At 47.2% G+C, this 25,216-nt stretch overlaps 1 protein-coding gene across 4 annotated transcripts in view; it reads right to left on the bottom strand.

The window, feature by feature from the left end:
• Positions 1-25,216, bottom strand: part of LOC144153778 (uncharacterized) — a gene marked incomplete in the record, with an annotated part of 404,355 nt that overhangs the window by 5,961 nt on the left and 373,178 nt on the right. For all 4 annotated transcript variants that reach the window (XM_077685504.1, XM_077685505.1, XM_077685506.1 and 1 more), the window contains 3 exon segments: positions 306-536; positions 3,773-4,123; positions 8,973-9,128. In XM_077685504.1, the coding sequence (XP_077541630.1) occupies positions 306-536; positions 3,773-4,123; positions 8,973-9,128 (738 nt within the window).

Here is a 25,216-nt window from a genome sequence, read left to right as displayed (position 1 = left end):
CCGCGTCCTCGTGCTCAGCAGCGTAACGTTTTAGCCACTGAGCCACCGCAGCGGGTACATTAGACACAACGCTTGCATTTAATTATTGCAGTGTGCTGATGAGATGCGCCGTATTGGCCTAGCAAAGGAAGGAACAGCGCACATTTTCATCCGCCCTTCATCAAAATGTGATCTGTTTCTTCCTTTGCATCTGACCACCAACTAGCCCAACATGGTACCCTTTTGGACCTAACAACTTCGAATCGAAAAGGGAGGCCACGTTGCTTCCAGGGAAATAGGTTCAAAATTGGCGCGCCGCCACCGACCTGACAGCCAGCGTCCGTGTCGGCGTACATTCCCGGGAACTGCTTTTCGTTGCAGTCGAAGCCCGTGGAAGGGATGCGGTGGAAGTTGGGGTAGTCGATGCCCGGGATGCCCTTGCGCGGACCGCGGCTGTGGCTGACGCGCTGCACGTTCTTGCGCGTGTTCGTATCCTGGTACTTGCGCACCTTCCGGAAGTGACCGTCGTCGTCGTAGTCGTTCGTCAGTGGCTTACTCTGTCGCGGGCAGGGACAGCGAACAAGGGATACAGTCAGTCAGAAAAGGCGCGCATTGGTGACGCCAAAAATGGGGAATTTTATGCCAAATATCCCGGGATATGTAAATCAATGCTTACTCATTTTCTTCCAAAAACAAAACAAAAAACAGAAACAAACAAAAAACAGCAAATTCGTTTTCAATCATGTCAGCGGATAATTTCTGAAATATTTGAGCAAAAAAAAAAAAAAGTAAGATGACTGCCCTCTTTAAAATTTTGGCGTCGAAGCTGGACTAAACCGCAGTTGAATGTTCTTGGAAACAAAAAAAAAATGCAACCGCATAAACTTAAACATGCTTTTTCAATAATGTGCTGTAGCTTTCGCTTCATCACCTTTGTTTAAAGTACTTGCTTTTGTTGGGATTTTACCGGTAAACAAACTACTGCGTCAGACTACACATCCATTTGTATTAAACTGCAGTCGGTCTTCGGGTTATCTTGGCTACAATAAAATGATGTCTGCTCAAATGTTCCCTCTTTTTCTTTTTCGGATAGAGTGCCATAAGGGTTGCAAAACGTAAAACAATTTCTCTTGGAAACGATTCTTGAATCTACTATTGTGACTGCAATGTAGCCGGATTAAGATGGCAAGGCCCTAGTAATAAAAAGTAATATTTGGGATTGCTCGGTAAAAAGATGGACCTTTATTATTACAGACCATAAATTTTCATTAGCGTAAATTACTTAAATAAGATAAAGTAAGATAAAAAATTGACCGCGCATCTGCTCGTTCCGCTGCAAATGTCGTCGAAAGAAGATGGTCTTCTGCCACGTAAATGCCTCTCTTATCTCCCCCGCACACCTCTCATGCTCTTCCCCTCCCTTTCAATCCTCCCGCGATAAACACGGAGAAGACTTGCTAAAGTCAGTTCAATTTTCCCGCTTTCCACTGTTCGCTCCACCCACTGGAACCCTTTGTTGCTGTTGAACTTGGACCACCACCACGAGGCCCAGGATCACGCGAGCTCTTTTTGTATTTTTGTATAGAAATATTGTTTTCAGCTCGTATATTTTATTTGCTGTCGCATATATTAAACGTACATTTATTCTATAAAAAAAGAACAGTGCGAGTACCAGCCGTGCATTGATGTCTTGCCTCAAATAGGCCTAATTATTTCTTCTTGCTCGGCAATGTTGACAACTATGAAGTATGTTTCCAGATTCAGTGGTTCGGAAAGGTTTCGACTATATAAACTTGTCGTTACAATTAAGACTTTTCTCTCTCCCTCAGGAATTATCTTTACTTCTGGCCCTGGAGGGACAACAAGTAAGACTTTTTTTCTCTCTCCCTCAGGAATTATCTTTACTTCTGGCCCTAGAGGGACAGACACACAGAGAGACCCAAATTTTTTGTGTTTAAGTAGCCCAGGAAGGATTACGGTCTTTAAAAATTCGAACCGGTTAACGTGGCCCGTGAAGCCGCCTTGGTCTTTCACTGCATAGCACGCAAGCTCCGCCGGCAAGACAGCTTAACTATGGCTGGCAGCGGAAGCGCAACGGGCGCGCCGCAATCATGAAGGCATCTAGTCTCCTCGCTGCATAACACACAAGCTCTGCCGGAAAGGCGACCCAAAACAATAATTTAGAACTGAAGTGGATAGCGCGCGCCGTATTCACCCCGATCCTTTACTGCATAGAACTTAGAAGAGCCATGAAGAGAAAATACAACTTCGTTTAATTTGAAAGAACGAGGATTCAGTATCTCACTCAGCTCCATTAGAGCCACAAAAGATGTTTTTTTAACGAAAAAAAGCAAGAAGTATTTAAAAACTTTCAAATTTTGCGCCACAGTGACGTGTTATGAGGAAGAATGACGTCATACGGGCCAACAATAAAACATAATTTTCAGTGCGTTAACTGCACGTTAGCATTCAAGTGATGCGGTAAAATGGAACTACAGGCCCCATTACAGACGTCCAGTCATAAGTCGTCGAGACAGGTCTCTTAGGCGGCCGCCAATCGCACAAACAAGGTTCCGTGACGTCATAGAAAAGTTGCGGGAAATTGGCTAGGGGGTCGCGACTGCTTCAAACGTTTTCTTTAATATCTCCGTTATTTGTTCGAATATCGCGATGATATTGGTACCATTGTTATCGGGACTAAGAAGTCTTTCTAATAAACCCAACTTGTATTTTGTCTTCATGGCTCCTTTAAGCTCCGCTGGCAAGGTGACACAAAACAACCACTACCAGTCGAATCGGAGCGAATACGCGATAATTTGTGATACGTTTTTGTTCCTTCACCGCCGAACATTTCTACTTAGCCGGCAACGTGACAAAAAACAATCACTTGTAGATGAAGGGGAATCACTTTGTGATTTTTTTCATTTTATAGCAGACAAGCTTCGCAATAAAAAAAACATGAAAACCACTGGCAGGGGAAGCGGATGGCGCCCAGTAATCATTAACATAATTTTTGGCAGTTCGATCAGGAGTAGAGCACACTTATCTTTATGTTACAATTGCATTTCTTTCCAGTTTCTTTATTAACGACTACAAGACGACAGCTAAACAGCCAACGCGAAACTTTTTTTTTTTTTGCGATGGTCTGAAAAGAGTTCCATATGAAACTTTTACATGCCTAAGCGTATCGAATAACCGTGGTATCCAGTAACTTTTCATAAAAAAAAAAAAAAGAACTGTGGAAGAGTGCGAATCCTGAACATACTTGTCCACGATCAACATTTTTGCATCACTCCACCTCGCCACAACACATTTCTCAGGTCGCTTTCTGAATATAATGTCAGATTTCAACATTAAGGTGCACTAACGCGGTAACTTCCAGAAGAATAAACTTATTATACAATAAATATAATAATTACATGATGGCTCTAACCGTGCGCTCTGGGAGGCGCCTTATGAGTGGAAGGTAACAGTCGAAATGATTGCCTCATGCATCACTACAAAGATGTCACCGTTATTTTCTCACCACGCTCGCAGCTGACGGAGATGTAGCATATGAGATGTAGCATACTTTAGCATGGCTACAACAGTTAATTTCAAGAAGACCGCAACAGATTCACTCAGCATGAGCGCGTACCATTGACCACATTGTGCAGCTGTTTGGTGTAGCTTCGGGAAGCCACTCATCAGCTACCCATGCAAAGAAATACGGAGAAGCCATCATTACGGCGACTACGTCATCGGCATCCGCGGAAATCTGTGCGGCTCGCCGAAGTGGAGGGTAATGCGGTACCTTGCTCCGCTTGGATCCGAAGCGTGGTACCGAGCTCTTGCGGAAGGGCGCCTCGGTGGTGGCGTACTGCTTGCGGATGTGCAGTGGCGCCTCGGTGGAGCTGACGCGGATGATGGACGGCTTGGGCACGAAGCCGTCCAGCGAGTACGCGGGCGGCCGCGTGGGCTTGGGCTGGCGCAGCTTGAGCAGCGGCCTCGCCGTGGACGGCGCCGGCAGCGCGTTGGGCCGGAACCGCCGCGAGGCCGGCCGCCGCGGAACGGGCCACGCCACCGCGGGGCTGAAGTCGGACGACGAGAGCTCGAAGATGTCCGCCTGCTTCAGCACCGTGTCCAGCACCGCCTGCCGCTTCACCTGCGGGGAGGCCAGACCCTCGTCTATAACGAAATCCTCGGCAGAGAAAACTGACTTCGTTGTAAGCGATACCTCGTTAAAAGCAGAGATGGTTTAATCTCTACATGCTGCAATGGTCATGCCATGCTCTTGAGTCACAGAATGACGTTATCCCCATGACACAACGCACGCTATGGCGCGTTGCGCCCTAGCGCTGACGTCATCACACTTTCTAGCGGCGCACGCGAGCGGTGAGACGATTCCGCTATACGCCTCGAGGGCGGCCTGTAGGGGCGCCACTGAAATCCCCCTAGCGGCCCGTTTCGAAAGCAGCCGCGGGAGTCGCCGGCCCGCTCCCCACTGTCACCGTTGCTTTCGGGGCCCGTTCACGACGGATATTTGCCGTTTGTAGGCGCTGGAAATACATATTTATGTGGAGCAGTCACTCTGCTCGCAAAGATGGTGTATTTACGAGAGTGTAAATGTGTGTGACGCGATCTTAGTCTGGCACATTCGGTCTGTACAAGCGCCAGGTGTGCGTCACAGGTCGGCGTCGCGAAACAGGGATATGCATATGGAGATGATTGTGATTCCACTGCTCTCAAATTTACTAACAGTGTCTCCGTAAGCATAATTTCCCCAGATGGTCATGCCATGGCTATACATTACGATGTAAATCATTTTTGTGCGCTTATGTAACCTAGTGGAGCGCTCATACCTGACAGCACGCCAGTTATGCTTGCCAATATCATACCTCAGATATTGATCACTACCCTGGACATAAATTTCCCGAACATTCTACGAATTAAGTACGATGGATAATCCAAAATTATACCCGGGATCAGCGCACCACAAAAAAGAAAAATAATGCTGGGGCGTCTTGTCGTGAGCTGAGCCCCCGCAAACATTCATATATGTTACATATATCCTCCGCGAGCAGGCCGGAGAAGGGCTTCTACAGTAATGCCCATTCGCGACTAAACGTTTCTTCGAAGCATAGTCATATGACGCAGGGAGCCTGCAGAATCTAGCACAAACGGAAATCAGGCCTTATCGGATATCCCACTCCTCTAACGACACCTTTTATCAGTTTTGAACTTGTATAACTCAAAAAATGCGTTCGCCGAGGGATCAGCTGTTAGTTGAAGTCTAAAAACTAGAGTGACGTGAACGAGTAGCTTGTGTGTGTGATTACTAAAACGTTCTTTCTTTGATTTCGCTCCGCAATCGTACACAACAATACGTAAGCGTCCCCCTCCCCCTCCCCATGTCTCGCGAAATAGAAGTGCATTTCGCACACTAGTTGGTCTCGCAAGTCCTACCCGGGTTACGTTTATACGAACGTCTTTAGCATTTCAGAAGCTGCACTGAGTTTTTTTTTTTTTTTTTTCATTTCTGTACGAGCTATTTTGCTTCTTCCGGGCTTGCAGACAATTCATTTTTCAGTGGTTAATTCACTTTTCTTGGTTCTTGCTATAAGGCATGAGTGCACATCTTTCACGACGCAGAGCCTTGGAATATACTCAACATTTTCGCGTGGCTTATGTTCTTATGAAAGGCACAAGTTTTCAGGTATGGGTAATAGCGTCCCCGATATATATATTTTTCTACGACGCATATATTCGTAATGAGGCCGCATTCGTTGTCCGGGCAACAAAACAAAACACACCTCTCATTGTGCCAGTATCAGGTTTAAACGAGGCGACAATAAAATTCACTTGTGCCGGACGCATTCGGAGGTGACAGCGGTGGTATGCTGCTGCCGTCGCCGACAGCCGTAACAGCGGCCGAGAAGGACGCAGAGCCGCGTTACCGGATAGCTACTGTTGGTGTTTGAGCACCCTACCAAGACGCAGCGGCTTTTGAAGTGGCCTAAGCGTACTGTTTACTTGTAGACGTCACCATAACAAGTTTTTTAGCACTTGGAAGGGCAAAAAGAAGCGAAAGAGAACCAAAACATTGCATGAGCCCCTATGGGCCGCGCAGCGCTAATCCCGTTAACTCCGCGGAGAAGCGGCAGCAGGCGGCGCAGCGATCGCAAAGCTCGAGGCGTATAGTGCCTAGAAGGCACTATAATTCCGCTGCTGTTCGTGCTCCATTATTGGGGAAGCGCCTTACGATGCCGGGGGTTTTAGTAGACGCTGGAAGATGGCGCTACGGGATTTTTTCCTCGTACCGATTTTTCGCTCCCGGTCAACGCCACCGACAACGCCGGCTTTTCTGCGATACGGGACTCTTAACGCCACACGTGAATAACACAATATTTCGAATAAAGCGATTTTTACATTAAAAGGGTTTACTGTACTTGACTGTATACTCCGCTTCTTTATTCGCTGCACAAAAGCGCATGTATAGCTCATATGGGGCTTCCGCTGGCTATTTGGTGTCCTACATCGGTAACCCAGCAGGATACGTGGAAGGGGAATACATTGGCGAAGACAAGGGACACGTAGTCACTTCCCTAAAGTACGGTACAGTGCGCACAGAGCCTCACGCTTCACACGAATAAGGGAGCCCTAGAAGAAAACGCTATAGCATTTACAATCCCTTTCTGATCGCCTAAAAACTCTACCAGGTTTCTCAACCGTCGATCATCGCAACACTGTCCATTTTGCCCAAGCAGATACTTTCGCAAGCCCACTAGGTGTTTCGGACACATATTGTTGAGGAACACTGTGTTAGTGCGTGGAAAGTATCAAGGTTTGTATTTATTAAACCAAAAGATGTTTCACACGTTTTCTAGCTTTCGCATGCAAAATATAAAAATCCCATACTGTATGACCAGCCCCATTCGTTCCCTGTTATCTAAAAGAATTTCAGTCATACCGAGGCACTCGTTAGCATTCAGCTGTATCCCCGCATTGCAGAAAATCACATATTGAAAATTTTTGTTTTCAAATATTTTTTTGTCGAGTGCCTGAGATCCCACAAAAAAAAAAAGCCTTGTATGCTTCCCCACAATGCAACTGAGTGACCAATTGTTGCCTCCAAGAGGTTCAATTTGGTGAATTGCGAGGCCCGACATCGGATTTGTCTAAGAAATTTGACTTGCACTTTGCACATGAGGTGTAGGAGGGAATAGGATGGGGCTGAGGAGGAGGAGGAGGAGGAGGAGGAGGAGGAGAAGAAGAAGAAGAAGAAGAAGAAGAAGAAGAAGAAGAAGAAGAAGAAGAAGAAGAAGAAGAAGAAGAAGAAGAAGAAGAAGAAGAACTTTTATTTTAGGGCATCTGAGCGCGAAACGTGATGGGTGATGGGTAAGAGCGGCTCCCTTTCACGAGATTACATAGGCTGTCTTCGACCATTCGCCTTTGGCAACCAGCCGTAGCTGACCCTAGAAGAAGGAGCTGTTCAGCAAGGTGTCTTATCGTTCGCTAGAGTGAAGGGTGTGGTTACTAGGGGAGGAAATGGGGATGGGTGGTGGGTGTTTTTTGTTGAAATCGCACTCTCCTATCATGTGGCGAAGAGTACCTAGCTGGCTACACAATGGGCAGCTGTTGTCGTGCTGACTGGGGAACAGGGCATTGAGTAAGCGGGAGTTTATTGTATCTGTCGACACGCTACTTGCAGCTCCCGCATGAGTTCTGGGCGGGAAGTGTGTGCCTATCCTCTCTTTAGTAGGTCGCTGTCCCCCTGTAAGCGACCATAGGTTGACTTCTAGCACCATCCGCGCCCGCTGCCCTTGATAAAACATGCTTGCATTGCGTAAAATCAAGGTGCGAACCAGAACTCATAAGCTGGTTTTTTCACTGTCCTATTTTTGCCTCTGTGATCGCCGTAATTGTACATTCCAGTGATTTGCAATGTGGCAGACGCAAAGGGGCTTTTAGGAGCGTACTATACTAGCACTGAGGCACGGTTTGTCATTTTCCATTTGGTATCAGTTTCATTCCATATTGATCAACTGTGAAGTGGTTCTTTCCTGTCATGTCTTCCATAAAGCTTCACCCGTCTGCAGGAGAAAAAAAAAAAAAAAAACCGAGACGTATGCAAGTGTTTCGATCAAAATAATTTTATGAAAGAATAGATAGTAAAGCAACTAAGTCCGTTTTCTCTTAAATGTGACAATTCGCCACGTGGTAAATGGAATATTCTTGCTTCCATTTCAAACATAAGTAAATAAATGAATACCTTTAGAACAATAAAATTTAGCTTTTCAGGTTCGCAGTCAGTCTAAATTTAGTAGCAACGAAATTGCGCAGTAGGGGACAAACTTCTTGATTGCATTTCCCAAAAAATTTTTTTGCTGTGCGCCTGCTCTGCAATCCCACCCCTTTGATAACTAAGCCAAGTTTCAAGAGAGAGAGAGAGAGAGAGAGAGAGAGAGAGAGAGAGAGAGAGAGAGAGAGAGAGAGAGAGAGAGAGAGAGAGAGAGCAAGATAAATATATATAGATATAGATATATATAGCGAATCAGAATGGGAAATGCGGTGCTCGTTGAATTACGACAGAAATAAGGGTTGGCAGCCAAGAAAACCTCGGAAACCAAAGGGGAGAATGTGGTAGGTAATTGAAACAGATAAAGAATTCCGAAAGACAGAAAGTACAAAAAAAAATCCCAGCCATTTTCTCTACTTTCTGTCTTTCGAAATTATTTATCTATTGAAACGACGCTGCAACGTTGGCAACAATCGTGGTTTCTACCTGGTTCGAAGTTTTCTTTTCTTATATATATATATATATATATATATATATATATATATATATATATATATATATATATATATATATATATATATATATATATATATATATATATATATATATATATATATATATATATATATATATATAGAGAGAGAGAGAGAGAGAGAGAGAGAGAGAGAGAGAGATTTATCCCAATCTGTTGGGGTATCTACAGGACACACCGCACCTGCAGGTTCTCCTGTCTCGGCGTCGTGGGCGGGGGCGTGGGGGCCCTGGTGGTGGTCCTCAGCTTGGGCCGCATGATGGGGAACTTGTCGCTCCTGCGCGGGCTGAACAGGTACGCCCCCTTGGCCGTCTCGTTCACCACGTGGGGCGCCGGGGGCTGCAATGGGGGACCTCGATTTCAGCAAGTCACAGTACAAGTGGCAGAGACGTCGATCAACATTCACTGCTGTCACAGCCCTTTTCTTTCCGGCATACCTAACGATGCGATACAAACTTGGCCTGACTCGAGTTGTCAGGCTTAGCTGGTCTTAGTCCCCTATGAACCGCATCGCAAAGGCATTGCGCAATAATGCGAGCACTCAGCCTACAGCATTATAACATACATAAACGGGTTTTTCTTGTAAAAAATAACCCAATTAGCTATAGATTCTCGTCCCAGTTGGCGCTCACTTCAACAAAAGAAATTATGGTGATGTAAAAAAGCTTCAGCTTCCAAATCAAGGAAGCTCAAATAACGTTCCATCACCGCGTGAACCAATGTCATGTCGCTGCATGGTAGCTGAAGACGTTGCTCAGTCATTTCCTTGGAACGTACTAGGCCGCACACAGTGCAATGTCGTTTATCTCTGAACGGCTGAACAAAAAATTCCGGACGATCTCCACTAACGTGAAATCTGGGGAGGGGCGAAGCAAGCAGTGTATAAGTGTATTCTTGGCCCCTAGGCGTTTTTTCCAACGGAGATGAAACCTTTGTGGGGTAGAGGTGTACAGTTTTGCTGTAAAAGTCTCGTGTCTTTGAAGCACGAAGCGTTCTAGCTCGAGACGTAAACGAGTGTCGCAGTGTTTTTTTAGTACAGTTTTCGTTCAAGGGCAAGGCGTAAACGAGTTTCCTGGTGTTTTAGTACCATGACGACATGAGACGACGATCACGACGATAACAAGAGATGCCAACAGCCCCAGCCTCTAAGGGGCTTCGCCTCTAAAATTTGCAACTTCGCTCAAAACTGGAAGACTACCGAGGACAGGCGACACGATTAAACGCCCACGTGATTCCGCCATGGAGAAGTGGCACTGCCGAATCAATCCACCATAAGTCGTAGCCACAAACAAACAAACAAAAAAAAAAGGGCTGCAGATCAGCGTATGAAGTGAATCGCTTTGCGCTGCCTCGTAATACGAGCCCTTTCGGCGCAACTAGATACACCCGGAGCCATTTACGAAGCCCCCTGTGGCATTATTTCAATGCCAGCCGGAGAGCATTCTCGCATGATCAGAGATCTCAGCGTGATGTGGAAAAACCAGTCATATTCCATTAATCAAAGCGAACGTAATGTCGATCCCGTTGCCACGTCTTCCGAGGAACTACGCGAGCCTTTTAGTAATTTCATCTCGAAGGACGCTCCGTTTCGCCGTTAGCTCAAGCCGTATCCCCATACGCGAGAAAGCAAGCTGGTATAATGTAAACCAATAGTGTTTGGAAATGGGTTCACAGTACGCCCTCTCAATCACTATTGGGAGAAACCGTACAATTATCTCTTTAACAGCCTAGTTTTAAAAATTTTTGATGGTTTTCCAGGGAATGCGGAGCATATAACAAATAACTCGCGCGAAGACACTTTCCCTGAGTGATAGTTGGTCTCGTTTGACAAAACAAGTCTGTGTGATATGACCAGTATTGCTTTATTCCCACGAGCTTCATCCTACGTCGAGTCGTTGGACCGAATGAATGACGACGCATGAGCAAGCTGAATTCCATCAAACGGAAGAATGACCGTAGCTACGCAAAGCATTGAACCGTGTGCCACCACCACTGGAGGCAGCGCTGCGGACCACGCAGTTTTTACAATCCGCCGCGGTGGCTCAGTGGCTAAGGCGTTGCGTTGCTGAGCACGAGGTCGCGGGTTCGATTCCCGGCCGCGGCGGCCGCTGTCCTGACGGAGGCGAAAAGCAAAAAAAAAAAAAACGCCCATGTGTAAGAGGTTTCGGCGCACGTTAAAGATCCCCAGGTGGTCAAAATTAATCCGGAGCCCTCCACTATGGCGCGCCTCGTCGCCTGCGTTGCGTCGGCGCGTTAAACCCTACAATCAATCTATCAAAGTTTGGGCTACATCAGCAGCGCCCCTCATGCAAGCAGCGGCAGCGTATGGAAGTTTCTACATTCCTATTTCGTGCTCAAATAAATCGACCAGGTGGGGTTTACCGAATGTGTGCAGTTTAAACTAGCATACACAGCGAGAGCAGTGAATTTGTTTCTTTTGCTTCTATCTCCCCTATTTTGGCCGCCGCGTCTAACCCAGTTTTTTAACTGTTTACGTAAAAACCAATCCAACGTCTATTTTTCATTCCAAGAGCACTGATACTCTCGGCTTATATTTTATCCCAAATATTCGTGACGTTTCCTCCGCACTAACCATTATTTGACGAGTATGAGCCGCGCCGCCACTACACTCAAACGACGGGGTCGGGTAAACTAGGCTAAAAATATTTAACACGCCCTGAATCTTTTTATGCGATAAGTTTTACAGAAAACGCTCTAATCGGACCGCTATAAGAGTATCTTGGCACTCGGAGATGCATAAAAAAGGGTCCGAATTCAACATCCACTGCGGTCTACGCGAAGCGCCTAAAATAGGTACCTAATGCGGCCGGTAGGAAGACGTCTTTATTAGTATTAAGGGGTCAAAGTGGCGTGGAGGAAAATATATTAAGGAGGCCGCTCATGGACGGCTGCATCTGAAAGCTGGGACACGCGCTGCCACTTCTTCGCGGCTACTACACAGCGGCGGGGGTTCTGGCTCACGCGGTTTTTGATAAATGGTTCGGTCCGACTCATAAGGTCACTGCTGTTGCTATACGCTCCTTTGTTTTTGATTTCTACTTTTTGCACTTTTTTGCAGCAACACCCCCTAAATAAAAAGGCATTTCGATGCGTTAGCATCAGACGGCTGTGGGCAAAATGCACATATTTCACTGGCCAAGGTCAGAAGCGCGCTACCTGAAGAGTTGTTCGGCATGGCTCGAAGCGAAGAACGGGTTTAGAATGCAGAAGCTGGCAACTCTTGTTCGTTAAGAGATGTCGAGTCGGGCAGTTCTGGTTGAGTTATTGATTGATTGTAAGGTTTAACGCACCGACGCAACGCAGGCGATGAGGCGCGCCGTAGTGGAAGGCTCCGAATTAATTTTGACCACCTGGGGATCTTTAACGTGCGCCGAAATCTCGAACACACGGGCGTTTTTGCTTTTAGCCTCCATGTGAAAAGCGGACTCCGCGGCCGGGAATCGAACCCGCGACCTCGTGCTCAGCAGCGCAACGCCTTAGCTGGTTGAGTTATTCTGTCGCTCCGTCCTAAATGTGTCTCGAAATGACCGTGCATATTTCGCAGCTAAGCGACAAGGTCGCGCTTATATGTGTTGAGCAGAGTGTTGCTGGGCAGCACGCCATAGAAAAAAAAATAACACACAAAATCCTCGAAGGATCCTAAAAAACGTATGCTTTTTTCAGCCCTTCCGCAGTATTATTATTCTTCTGCCTCAATTTTCTTGGTTTACCAGAATTCGCGGTGAAACTCGTAATGTCGCTAACGTAGAGCTCATTGTTAGTATAAACCCATATAAGATTTGTTGTGCCACCGTGATTTACGACCTGTATAAGTTGTTGCTTATTTAATACCAGAAAAGGCAGAAAAAACGGAAACATTGGCTTAAAGTCACTCGGCTGTTACTGGCAATAGTAGCAAACAGAACACATCGGTGCAGCTAGCGAGAAATTACGCCGTGAGGCTTCCTGTTCAGCTCTTTAATTTGAAGACGTGGAGAATATGGCTGGGCGCGACAAAAATCACCTTACATTTAACAAATAAGACTGACATTGGTTTATAAGGCGCTTATATTAGCTTTTTTGTGCCTTTCAGTACTTGCGCACATGCACAACCAAAGCCCCAAAAGGTAATTTTTTATGTAACAGCATTGATTACGTACATAACACGCCCCCCCCCCCCCCCCCCCTCCTCCCAACCCAAACATACGCCCCAAAAAAGAAATTGTGTTCGTAATTTTCTTCTTGCCTAAAATCCTAAATCATTGCGGTGTAAACATTCCCACTCCTCGTACCGAAAAAAACTGAAGCTCACGTATGACATTCGATATATGGTCATTTTGATCTCACTCGCGGTACTTAGTTATCGGTGGAAGAAGGGGGGGAAAGGAGGGCAGTCCGTAGCTACATAAAAACTCTACACGTGTTTAAGCCATTTACCTGTAAAAATATTAAATATTATTTGAGTTTCACTTTTTAACTATGCTATCTCTAGTATTTTTCTTCACCGCAAAGCTCTCAGGCCTTCCTTAGTAGTACTTGTAGGGGCAGCACTGGTGTTTTTAGTACAAGTGAACGAACATTCCTGGATACGGGTTGTACTAGTACCGAGGTTAGGGGTCCGCTGCCTAGGAGAATGGAGCGCCTACTGTGTACGCGGCAAGTATCCCATCAAATCTGAAACATTTGTGGCATTAGGACGCAACGATTTAAGCCAGCCGCAACATTGCTTCATTTTCTAACCCCTCAGACGACCACTGAGAAGGTTAGGGTTAGCTATAAGGCGTGGGATCTGTGTGTGTGTGTGAGGAAGGGGGGGAGGGGGGCGTGAAGGGGGGGAGTTTGGTGAACCGCGAGAGAATGCCATTTAGTGGTTCAGTGCACTCAGGTTAACTGTTGGAGAGCCACGTTCTAAATTCCGGACCACGCATAGCATGACGGTAGAATCTATTTCGAAGCCCATTCAAGCAACAAGGCCTCGGTCACACCATTTCTGTCAGAACCGACATTTGATACCTCTCCTGCCAAGAGAGATAGGGCGGGTAAAGGAGGAAGGGAGGAAGAAAGGGAGAACAGATTTTTACTAGCTGCATAGCCCACATTAAGAAAAATCAAAACTCCTTTCTTAAGAGAAAGAAATGGGTAAAACGCGAAGTTTTTTTCAATGAAACCTGATTCGAAGTCCAAAGTACACCCTGATTCGACCGTGTCGGAATGACGCAATCAGATAGACGTCGGCTTCACAACGCGAGGGGGCAAGGTTCGACTCCGACTCCGGGAAGCGTTTTTTTTTTTTTTTGTGAGGCGTTTTATGTGCTTTCGCTTGTCATCACCATCGTTTTGTGAAACCCATTGTTTAAAGTTGGCTTTCCCGCAGTGCGTTTTATTCCAACGAATGACGCCGTCAGTGGGGCGTAGAAAGCTTCGCTTTAAAACTCCTCGACCGGCGCAATAACCAGACTTCCTCCTAACTGACCCAGCCCCCTCCTATTGACGATGATTGATAGTGGTATCCCCTTTGTAGCGGGGTGATGACGCGTCATCTTACCCCCCCCCCAAAAAAAAAAAATCTAAAAAGAAACTAATATACCTATGTTTTACACTCTTCGTTTTTCTAGCGTTGCTCTTAGGGCGAAGCCAAATATTTTCCTCATGTAGATTTGGATAAATACCCTCGCATTCTAACCCTATGTGCCACATAGAGTCTGTTTCTTTCCCGCAGACTACGCATGCCCCATCAATTTGTGTATACTTCCCCACAAAGCTCTTAGTTCGCAAGCAACCTGCTCTTGCCTTAAAAAGCAAAGCACTGCATTTGGAATTGCAAAGCACTGCCTCCGTACAAGAAGAACTGCGCCGCCTAGTGCAGGACACCGCATTGCCCGGCGTGATTCGCTGTAGCCGTGAGTACTGACTCACAAGCCCTGGCGCATTTGGCGGGTTTACAATAAAGTTTATTCTCCATCTCCGTAGAGGATAGAGGTACTACGAAAAACGGCGTTTGATCCCGGCTCACATAAACGCGAATGCAGTGTTTTTTATAGTCTTTGTCATAAAAGCGGCGTTCGGCAAGCTTCGGTGATAAGGATAAGGCCCACTGGACGCATTCATGGGAGAAGCGCCCACAGAATGAATGAAGAAGGCATCGCGTGCACAATGGCGACTCGGCGGGATGAGCAGCGCGACCCCATGGATGCAAGCGCGAGCACGCGAAGGGTCGTTGTTCGGCACCGTCGCTAGAGATCCGCTATCATCGAGCAGCGGCGCGACAAGCGGATCAAGGCCGACGCCGAGGAGCGCCGACGTGGTGCGGGGCCCCCCCTGAGCGGCGTCGGGGCCGAAGCACCTACTCGTAAATCAGCGCCGCTTTACTACGAGTTCCCCCAAGGTTATTTACCGTTAAGAGATATGACAGGGAGGTGACGCCGCGTTCTAGACAGCACGGAGAAATCACAGTACGCCATCGTTATAACGAAGTCGCTTTATTCGAGTTATTCCTTAACACGTCGTTTGTCGCGGTCCTAACAGCAGTGCACGGATAGCAGTAACCCCCGCTTTTAACTGAGAACCGCTCATAACGAAGTTAGTTTTCCTATCTTCAGGACTTCGTTACAGCGACTGTTTACTGCATTCTCGCTCTCTCGCAAATATTCGCGGCTCAAGAAGGTTGTATACCGCGCGCAGCCTGTTTGTGTACTAGGACGGGAACTCGAGGAGCAGGGGCGTAGACGGAGAAGGGGTGGGGGGGCGAGGGAGGGGGTGCTCCAAAATTTTTAAAGAAGATATCTTTCTTGGGCTACTTAACGCAGAAATTTTGGTCTGTCTGTCTGTCTGTCTGTCTGTCTGTCTGTCTGTCTGTCTGTCTGTCTGTCTGTCTGTCTGTCTGTCTGTCTGTCTGTCTGTCTGTCTGTCTGTCTGAAAGAAAATTTATTAATAGCCGATACAAAGACCCGCTGTGCTAAATACAACACGGGTCGCCTAAACCAAACACACTGCACGTATCACTTCACAACTCTATCGCACCACTTACTACACACACAGTTCACTCTGCAGTTCTCCATAGTTCACTACTACTAGAACCACTATTACACCGAAAGATCACTGTAGATCACATCCTCGACAGTTCACGACACATTACACGTATCACGTCTGTGACTCGAATAAGCCCCCCGGCCAAACTGAATCAGAAACTACGCCATAGCCTTATATACCCACAGCCAAATCTAAACGTTCTAGTCCGGTGTTAATGTTCATACTTGTCAACATTGTTGAACAAGAACAAGACTTTACGCAAATATAAGGCAGAAAATCAATACATGAGTTTTCCTTTATTAGGCAGTGTTCCTTTATTAAACAATTCACGGATGCTTGGTTTTTGCGATAGCAAATAAAATACTATATCAACTGCAGAAAACCGTCGCCTGCTGTTGCCCGCGCTACCTGGCGCCATCTAAAACAATCCAACGGCAACAGCGACGACAGGTTCTACTAGATAGGTTCCACCTTCCGCTTGGAACCCTCGTGGTGTAGGGCAACGTGGTTCTATAAACGTTGTAGTAAGGTGCCTCGATCCACGCGTGTCTCTGCCGTACGGCAAGGCTGGCATCGAGGCACCCGACTTAGAGCAGTGGAACGCGGTAAATTTAAATTGACCTGAGCAAACCTCTAGGGTGTTATCTTGGGAGGAACGAGACGGGAGAGGAACAGCATGGGAGGTGAGCGGGAAAGAAAAGGGAAACATTTAGCAGACATCGTCTTCCGTCGACATTTGCAACGGAAGGAGCGGCCAATTTTTTTGAGTGGTGCATTCTACCCTCTCTCCCTTCTCATTTCGTCCTTTTTTTCGTCACGCTTTTCACACTCCGCATCGGTATATTATTTAAAAACAAAAGTAAGAAAATTAGATAAGAAAATCGGAATGAAATAATGTTTGCGCGCAGGCTATCTTTCCTTTTGGTACTTCATTTTACGGCGGCGTATAACACCCCCCGAAAATTATTTCTGGCTACGCCACTGTCGAGGAGCTACACCAACCGCGTTAATCGCTGGAGGGAATGCCATTCAATGTTCTACCTGAAGGCGGAAGCTTCATAACTAACAAATTTGTGGGCACAAACGCACGTATCGTCCATCTGTGCCGTAGGACGGTTTGCGAGAATAGGTGTCCGGCTGTACCGTAAGCAGCCCGGCTGAAAATTTTGAATATTTTATGGTAGTAGCAGTCGGTGTATGTGTCTTCTAATCATGAAAGGGTGTCTTAGTCTAAAAGCCTTCGAGGTTATGCCGCAAGGTCTTTCAGTGGCTCAAATATGTTCATCTACGTGCTTGAGGGCATAGAAAAGTTACTCCCCGTACACATTTTTTGGCAGATTCCGCGTTTCTTCAATCCGGGAGAAATAAATGCTGCAAACAGAGCTCTTAAAGCTTCAGTACAAGACCATCTCCTAACATCAATAAACGCTTATTCTCTCTCTCTCTCATCTCTCAACGTCGCTAGAATCCCCCCCCCCCTTCCATCACCAGCACGACCATTATCATTCGCATAATCATTCATTGGATGTCTATTGTAGGATGAAGACCTGACTTCCAGTCTGGTCTGTCCCATGTCTGATGAACACACCTCCTCCCTCTCCTCAATTTTCTCATCTTGCTGCTTCAGCTCATTCGTATTCTGCCGACCTGCGCTTCAGTTTACGTTTCTCGGTAGCAAACAGTAGCTATAATTGCCAGAAGCAATAAAACCGAACAGTGAAGCGCAAGAAGTGAAGTGGAAGGGGAACGCAAAGACACTACTAATGGGTCCCCCCACCCCCTATTTCATAAAATCCCAGCCCTCCCACCTTGTGAAGAGAGAAGTCAAGCGAATATAGTGCTCTGGTGGGATTTGCTATGTTGAATTATAAGGACAGTGAAGCGATGTCTACGTTTACAGACATAGGACACGCACGACTGGTGGGTAGAGTCAATAACGTCTGAGTGCACCGCACAGGCTGCCGCCGACGAGCGCGCGGCAGTGCGCAATGTCAGGGGGGAGGGAGACGTCGCGTGTGAGGAGCTCTAACTCTAGGCGGAGCTTTTTAACCATACTCTTAGATGACCATGCTTTACCGTGCAGCACATAATGCGGGAAAGCCAGCTTACAAAAAACAAGTTTAAACCGATTTACCAAGTTTAAACGTTGGCTTCACCTATAAGCATAAAAGCATTGCTAGGAAAACGTATCTCCCGAAACAGTATAAGCCGTCGTATATAAATGAGGAGGCCGTAGGCCCTTTTTTAATGAATTTTTGCATACCCTGCAAATTGTTGGTCTGCGTCCAGCCTGTCACCGGATATGATATGATGAATCCTAGCTACAGACAGCTTCTTTGTAAAAAAATCCTGGGTTATCTCCACTAACGTGAAACCTGGGGAGGGGCGAAGCATGCAGTGTATAAGTGTATTCTTGGCTCCTTGGCGTTTTTGCCCATGGAGACGAAACCATTGGAGGGTAGAGGTTCACAGCATTGCTGTAAAAGTCTCGTGCCTTTGAAGCACGCAGCGTTCTAGCGCGAGGCGTAAACGAGTGTGCCGGTGTTTTTTTTTAGTATGGGTTGTTCTAGCGCGAGGCGTAAACAAGTTTGCCGGTGTTTTAGTACCGTGACTGCATGAGCCGACAATCACGACGACGACAGCAGACGTCAAAAGCTCCAGCCCCTAAGGGGCTTTGCCCCTAAAAAAACGCCCAAACCATTGCAGCATCTGCCGTTGAAATTACGATGGGAGAACAAGATAGTAAAACTATACAATTTTCCCGAAAGAAGAAATAAAGCCCCGCCAAAGGCACATGAGCTAATAGGCAACGATTTCAGTAGAAGGTATGGCCCTCGACGCAACGTCAGCTCCTCCCTCCCTCCATCCCTGCCTCCCTCCCTCCGTCCCTCCCCCCCCCCCCCCCCCCCCCAACACGCACACTTGCAATCCCGCACGCAAATATACGCACAAACGCACACATACGCGTATCGTACACGCACGAACATTGTCAGCGCCAGCATCATAATCATTTTTGCACTATCCTCTCGGGTATGTGTCGTCCTGATTAACCGCAGCGCATCCTTAAAGCCTCCTGTGCCCGATCCTCGCAATTTATATATTACGCGCACGCACAGACACAACCGCAGGCGCACATACCGACGCACATTCTATAGGGTGACAGTTCTTGCCTCCACCTGATCCCAATTGGTAAGAAAAGACCCCTAAATCACCGATTACAACCTCGCGATCAAAAGAAGCGAAAGGCTAATCGGATGAGCCGCGAAGAACATCTTTCGGTGACCCTTCATGCTCAGATCTGGGTTGTACTCAAATACTTCGCCGGTTGTTGTGCGGAATGTAAGAACATGCAACCGAGAGGAGAGATTCTCCGCGTTCACTTGCGAAAGTCTGCAAGCGGAGACGAAGCAAACAGCAGCAGCCGCCGCTGTGCACACAGAATGGAACGCCTCCCATTGCCTCGCTTCACTGAGTCCGCGAGCGTTGCTTCTCGGCGGGTCGCCTCCCTGGAAAGCAAATGCTGATGCATAGATGCGCTCCGCGCACGAGCGCATCCAATCCACCTATCTCAATCCGCGGCCTCCAAGCGAGAGAAGCGCCTCCCTATCGCCTTTGTGTCGTTTTTGCGCCGTCTCAATTCGTTTACTTGCCGTTGTCGTTCACTGACACAGCTCTCCTGAGAGCGGAAGCATTCGCCGCAAGGGCAGCTTTGGGTTAACTTCGCCCAGCGGGTGAAGCCTGGGCGATATTTCAAGATGAAACTCGATAGCCTAGGTCGCTGCGATGTGAAGCGGCTAAGCTGGTGCAGACGTCGAGAATGTAAAGAGAATGTGCAACACCACAACATGAGTTGCGGGATCTTCGGGGCCGTGGTTTGAGAGTATGCTCACGCGTGCGGGTCCTTATGAAGACATCAACGGAAGTTTAAAGAGGCTATTCCCGACCGCAGGTGCCGATACAGGCAAGTAGTCGGTAGAGGAAAAAAAAGTGTAAAGAGATAGGTTGTATTGTGCTTAGGTCCTAGGCCACCCCGCCAAACCCCCTTAGAAGGTTTTACGACGTAGAATGCTTCCTACGTTTTTTTTTTTTTTGCCACTCATTTCGCCATTTAATCGCTCCGTATTCGACAAAGCGCCTGACATCGCTAAGAACCTGACGCCGTCCTAAATGAGTGACATTTAAAAGAGCCCAAGGCCTTTGGCAATTAGAGGCGAGCTCAAAGTGAGTCAGGGAACAAAGTCGTAAACGTATTGTATACGCCTCGAGCTTCGCGATCGCTGCGCCGCCTGCCGCCGCTTCTCCGCGGCGTTGACGGGATCTGCGCTGCGTGGCTGATAGGGGCTCGTGCAGTGTTTTGGTTCTGTTTCGCTTTTTTTCGCCTTTCGGCGCCCTAAACAAAACTTGTTATGATGACGTCTATAGGCAAAGAGTACGTTTAGGTCACTTAAAAGGCAGCTGCGTCTTCGTAGAGCACGCGATCGCCTGCAAGAGCCACCCGCGGGGACGCGGTTCTGCGCGCATCGTCGCCGCTCTTCCGGGCGTCGGCGACGATAGCAGCATATCACCCCTGTCACCTCCAAATACATCAGGCACAAATGAATTCTACTGTCGCCTCGTTTAGACCTGGTACTGCACAGGGAGAGGTTGGCTTCATTTTGCAGCGTGGGCAACGAATGCGGCTTCGTTTCGAATATATACGTCGCAGAAAAATATCTTTCGGGGATGTGATCAACCAATCCCGGACAATACATTATGCCTTTTATAAGAATATAAACCATGCGAAAATGTTAAGTATATTCCAAGCCTGTACTTCGTTAAATATGTGCCCACACACGCCTTATAGAAAGAACCAAGGCAATCTAATATGAAACCACGGAAAAATACATGCTGCGCAAGTGCGGAAGAAACATAATAGCTGTAACGGAAATGAAAAAAAAAACACAATGCAGCTTGTGATATGCTAAAGACGTTCGTCGAAACTTGAGCCAGGTAGGGTTCACCAGACCAACAATACGCAAAATGCACTGCTATATCGCGAGACATATGAGGGGGGGGGGGGGGGGGGGTTAGGGGAGGGGGACGCTGTGTACAAATGCAGAGCGGAATCAAGCAATGGACGTTTTAGTAATCACATACACAAACCTCGCATTCACTGTCGTTTTGTTTTTCGACTTCAACGAACAGCTGATCGTTCGGCGGACGCATTTTTGGAAGTATATAGGGTAGGCAGTTCACAAGCGATGAAAGGTGTCGTTGGAAGAGTGTGGTATGATAAGGCCATCTGATTTCAGTTTCTCCTTTATTCTATAGGCTCCCTGTGCCATGTGACGATATTTCGAAGAAGCGTTAAGTCGCGGACGCCGATTATATTCTAAGCCCGTCTGCGCGCTGCTCGCAGAGGATGTACGTAGCAGATGAATGTTTGCGGGCGCTCACCTCACGACAAGATGACTTTTTGTCGTGTGGTGATCCCCGATTGTAATTCTGCATTATCCGTCGTATTTACGTTGAATATTCCCGAAATTAACACACATTGGCTTGTAAATGGTGGGGATCAATATATGAGGTATGATATTGGCAAACGTAACTGGCGTGCCGTCAGGTATCAGTGCTCCGCTGAATATGTAAGCGCTACATCGTAGTGTACAGCCGTAGCATGAACATCTGAGGAACCGGTGGTTACGGAGACACTGCTAGTAAATTCGGGGCAGTGCAACTACAATCGGCTCCATGATACGCCGGTTCCGCGATGTTGGCCTGTCACACACACCTGGCGCTTATGCAGACCGAATATACCACACTAAGATCGCGTCAGAAACATTTACACTCTCGTAAACACATCCCATTTGCGAACAGAGTGACTGCTCCACATAAACATGGATTTCCAACGCCCGCAAACGCTAAATCTCAGTCGTGAACATGCCGCAAAAGCAGCGGCGACACTGGGGAGCGGGACGGCGACTCCCGCGCCTGCTTTCGAAACGGGCCGCTAGGAGGATTTCAGTGGCGCCCCTACAGGCCGCGCTCGAGGCGTATAGCATGATCGAAACGTGTCTGGGACGACAGCCTCGAGGCATACGTAATTTGACTACGCGCTCGAAAACGCCCTCAGTCACTGACACATTTCTGCGCCAGCGTGCACAGTGGTAATAGATTTAAACCCGGCATCTTAATCTACGGTCAGCGAAAGGAACCGAATGGAACTGCCACCACCGGCGGCTACGTTTATCTCGGTAACCGTATTGGCGAGAGCTGCGCCCCTCTACCGGCGTCAGTGTCAACAACAGATAATATAAGTAAAGGAGGGGGAGATGCAAAGGCCACGCAGGCTCACACGCGTGCGAGCGAGATGTAATTAGTGAACGGCGCCGTGCGGCACCGCAGACACGCCTTCGGGCGGGCAGCGCCAGCAGCTATATCCTTCACCGCAAGGCGTAGGTTGTCGCAGTAAGAGGGCCAGGCAATTGGACTGCCAGGGTTGCGAGGGGGGACTACGGAAAGTTTTTCGCTCGCTATTAGTACGAGCGTTTAACCGCGATATGGCGAACAGCAGAGCGGCCACGCTGAAATCACGCCGCGGGTGACTTGGTTAGCCACGCTCTCTAACAAGATCGCAAGGCGCGAGTGTTCCGGTAGTGTTACGCGTGGACTAGAATCTTATAACGAAACGCTGAAGCTACGGTGACTGCCGGAAAGCCGCCGTAAATTCCCGTAATCACTCGCAATCCGTACCAGCGATCAGCAGACACGTTTGTTCATTTACCCCGGGGAAAAAGCCGGCGGTTTTGTAACGCGGCATACCGAGTAAAGGGAAATGGTGTGTGCAGGTTGCGTAAGAGAGAAACACTGCACTGGTGGACTAATATGATCGTAGGCAAAACAGGAGACAGGACAAAAAAAAAAAAATCAGCGTAAGGTGACAACTATCTGCTTATGAAACGGAAGGCTTTTAGAAGTTGACAGTGTTTATCTAATGATTGTTTTGTTGCGAAAAACGTCATTTTCATTTAGGAATTATTGAGCACTTGGGGAGGGATGAAACGGCTAAACGATTGTCCGTCGTCAGGAAAAGAAACGTTTTATATGGAGGATGAAAAAGCCTGGCGCAGGCTCATCGCCCCAAGATCCAAGGACCGCCCTGGGTGCTATCGGCATGAGTATCTCCCGTCGAGGCTTTGTGTGCATTTACAAGGTATTAAATGGAGGTCGGGTGTTTGTCGGAGAAAAAAAAAATGCCGCAGGGCCCACACCGCTTTATCCAGTACGCGGGGAAAATAAAAGATGCTGTATTCTTGAATGTGGAAGCAGTACAACTCAGCTTCCTGATCTTTTGTAATGATTGCTTTTTTAAAAAGGTAGAAGACGATACATTGTCACAAATAAATAGAAAAAAAGTTGATATGAACAAAAATATGAGCATGTTATCTTAAAAAAAGCAACGAAACTGTAGGGAGCTGTTTGCAACCTAACAAGGGCATTGGATTCGCGCCTGATAGCATTTATACTTATTGCATTTGGAGAACAAGAGGAGAGAGAACAGGTAGGGAGGTTGAGTCACCGTTTCAATGACAGCCATCTGTGAATGCCACTGCCACCCTCTAGCTACAGAGTGCAGCTATTTGGCTTGCAAAATGCAGGAGGAAAATTTCCACCGCAGCAAGAGTGCAGGAACAGCCGCAGGTGTACTGCGCAGTCATGCATTCTCAAAGCGTCTACCAACACACGGCTGAGCATAAAAGCTTAAATTTTTACGCTAAGGATTCTTGAAGACCTTGAAAGGGTACCTACCTCAAAACTATTGGGCGAAAAAAAATATTTCGGCTGGTTTGCTTCTACGTATGTTACTTCGGCTTCTCCACAGGGGACAGTGCTGTAATCATAGTGTAATCATCGCTATTTCCAGTTCACATTGTATTTTTTCGGTGAAAATAACTTTATATCGCCGCATCCCCCACAAAACGTTACTTTAGTCAATCGATAAACGCTGTATACTCTTTAATGTACAGCTGTGAGCTGAAGTAAACGGACCACGGGAGCGGTGGCCAAAACTAATCGCTGCGCCGTCTGGTTGCACGGCGTCTGCAGTCGAGACCGCGTACAGCGCAGGCGCGGCCTAGCAGTACAGTACGCATGCCGCTATCGCTCCCTTCTTCGCAATTGTCTCACGCTCCGATAAAATGACGCCAGGGGAACCGCGCTGCCCTTTTGCTGTCTGCTGGTCAACACACCAGTGGAAACGGCACGCTGGCGCAAATGGCGCCAACGAGGCTCCGCTGGCAGAGTTGGTGATTACCTCGTGCTTGAAGATGTTTTTTTGCACCCCACCCCACCCCCGCGTCGTATATTAAAGCAGAAAATGAAGCAGAAAAAAATCACTGTCCAGTCGAAGAAAATAAAACGAAACACCATCTTTGTCGGTTTTGAGGATCGATGATAAATTATAGCGTCCCGTGAATGTAGCGAACTCGAAAAATTATTGATGCTAACCTTACATGCTAAGGTTTTGACAAATACTGCGGTATTTAGGTATGTACTGTATTGCTTTATGAAACTTGGCTTGCCGTATGCGGCATATGTGCCATTTCGCAATTGCTCGGGAAAATCCAGATTGGCATTTTTTTTCAGGTTCGAGGCACCGACACATACATTTAATGTTCAAAAACTACATTGAGATACGAGATACCTATTGAACCACGCCTTGAATGCCCAGCGACTATCGAAGCGCACGCAAACTACTTTTTTCTGTTAGACTTATTTGCACTTGAAAACATCATTGACAATTCTTGCGCACTTCTGTGACACGAGTTGAAATTGAAGGATTTGATCCAAAGGGTGGTCGTTCCGTCGATGATTGAAGATAAAAAGATTACTAGCTTATGGTGTACGGTATGCGGCAAATAAACGACAGTACACTTCAACACAGCCAAGTTTATTTACACGTATTATTCTACAAAGCATTGCACAGGGAGGGCCGTCGTTCTCAGATGGGGGTCCGCAGACAAAAAGAGGAACGTGAAGACACTTCGGACTCTGTGGGTCCCTCCGCGATACTCCCAAATTCCCTTTTTCCCCCCAAACCCTGCCACGAAATAAAAAAAGTGGATTTGCCGCATGACATGTTTGAATAATGCCTCCTCACATAACAAACTTTAAAGCTGGCTTTTTGAACAACGTGTCAATTATGCAGAAAAGCCACACTCAAAAGGCGGGCATAGAGATATGTGTATGAGCGACTTTGGCTGCAAGGGTTAATTGTGCGACAATAGGACACGTATCACCGTATTTCATCGTGGGGTCCCCCACCACTTTTACAAGCCCAGAAGGAGTCTTCGGCGCGCTACTGGCCGAGTACCACTAGCATAAAAAATCAGAGGTCACAAATCCCAAGTCCTGCGGGC

This window comes from Haemaphysalis longicornis, unplaced genomic scaffold (genome assembly GCF_048455015.1).
Source record: "Haemaphysalis longicornis isolate Haplotype H1 unplaced genomic scaffold, Haemaphysalis longicornis Haplotype H1 scaffold_9, whole genome shotgun sequence".
Lineage (NCBI taxonomy): Eukaryota > Metazoa > Arthropoda > Arachnida > Ixodida > Ixodidae > Haemaphysalis > Haemaphysalis longicornis.
The sequence above is the reverse complement of the archived record's forward strand: the minus strand, read 5'-3'. Positions and strand labels throughout refer to the sequence as shown.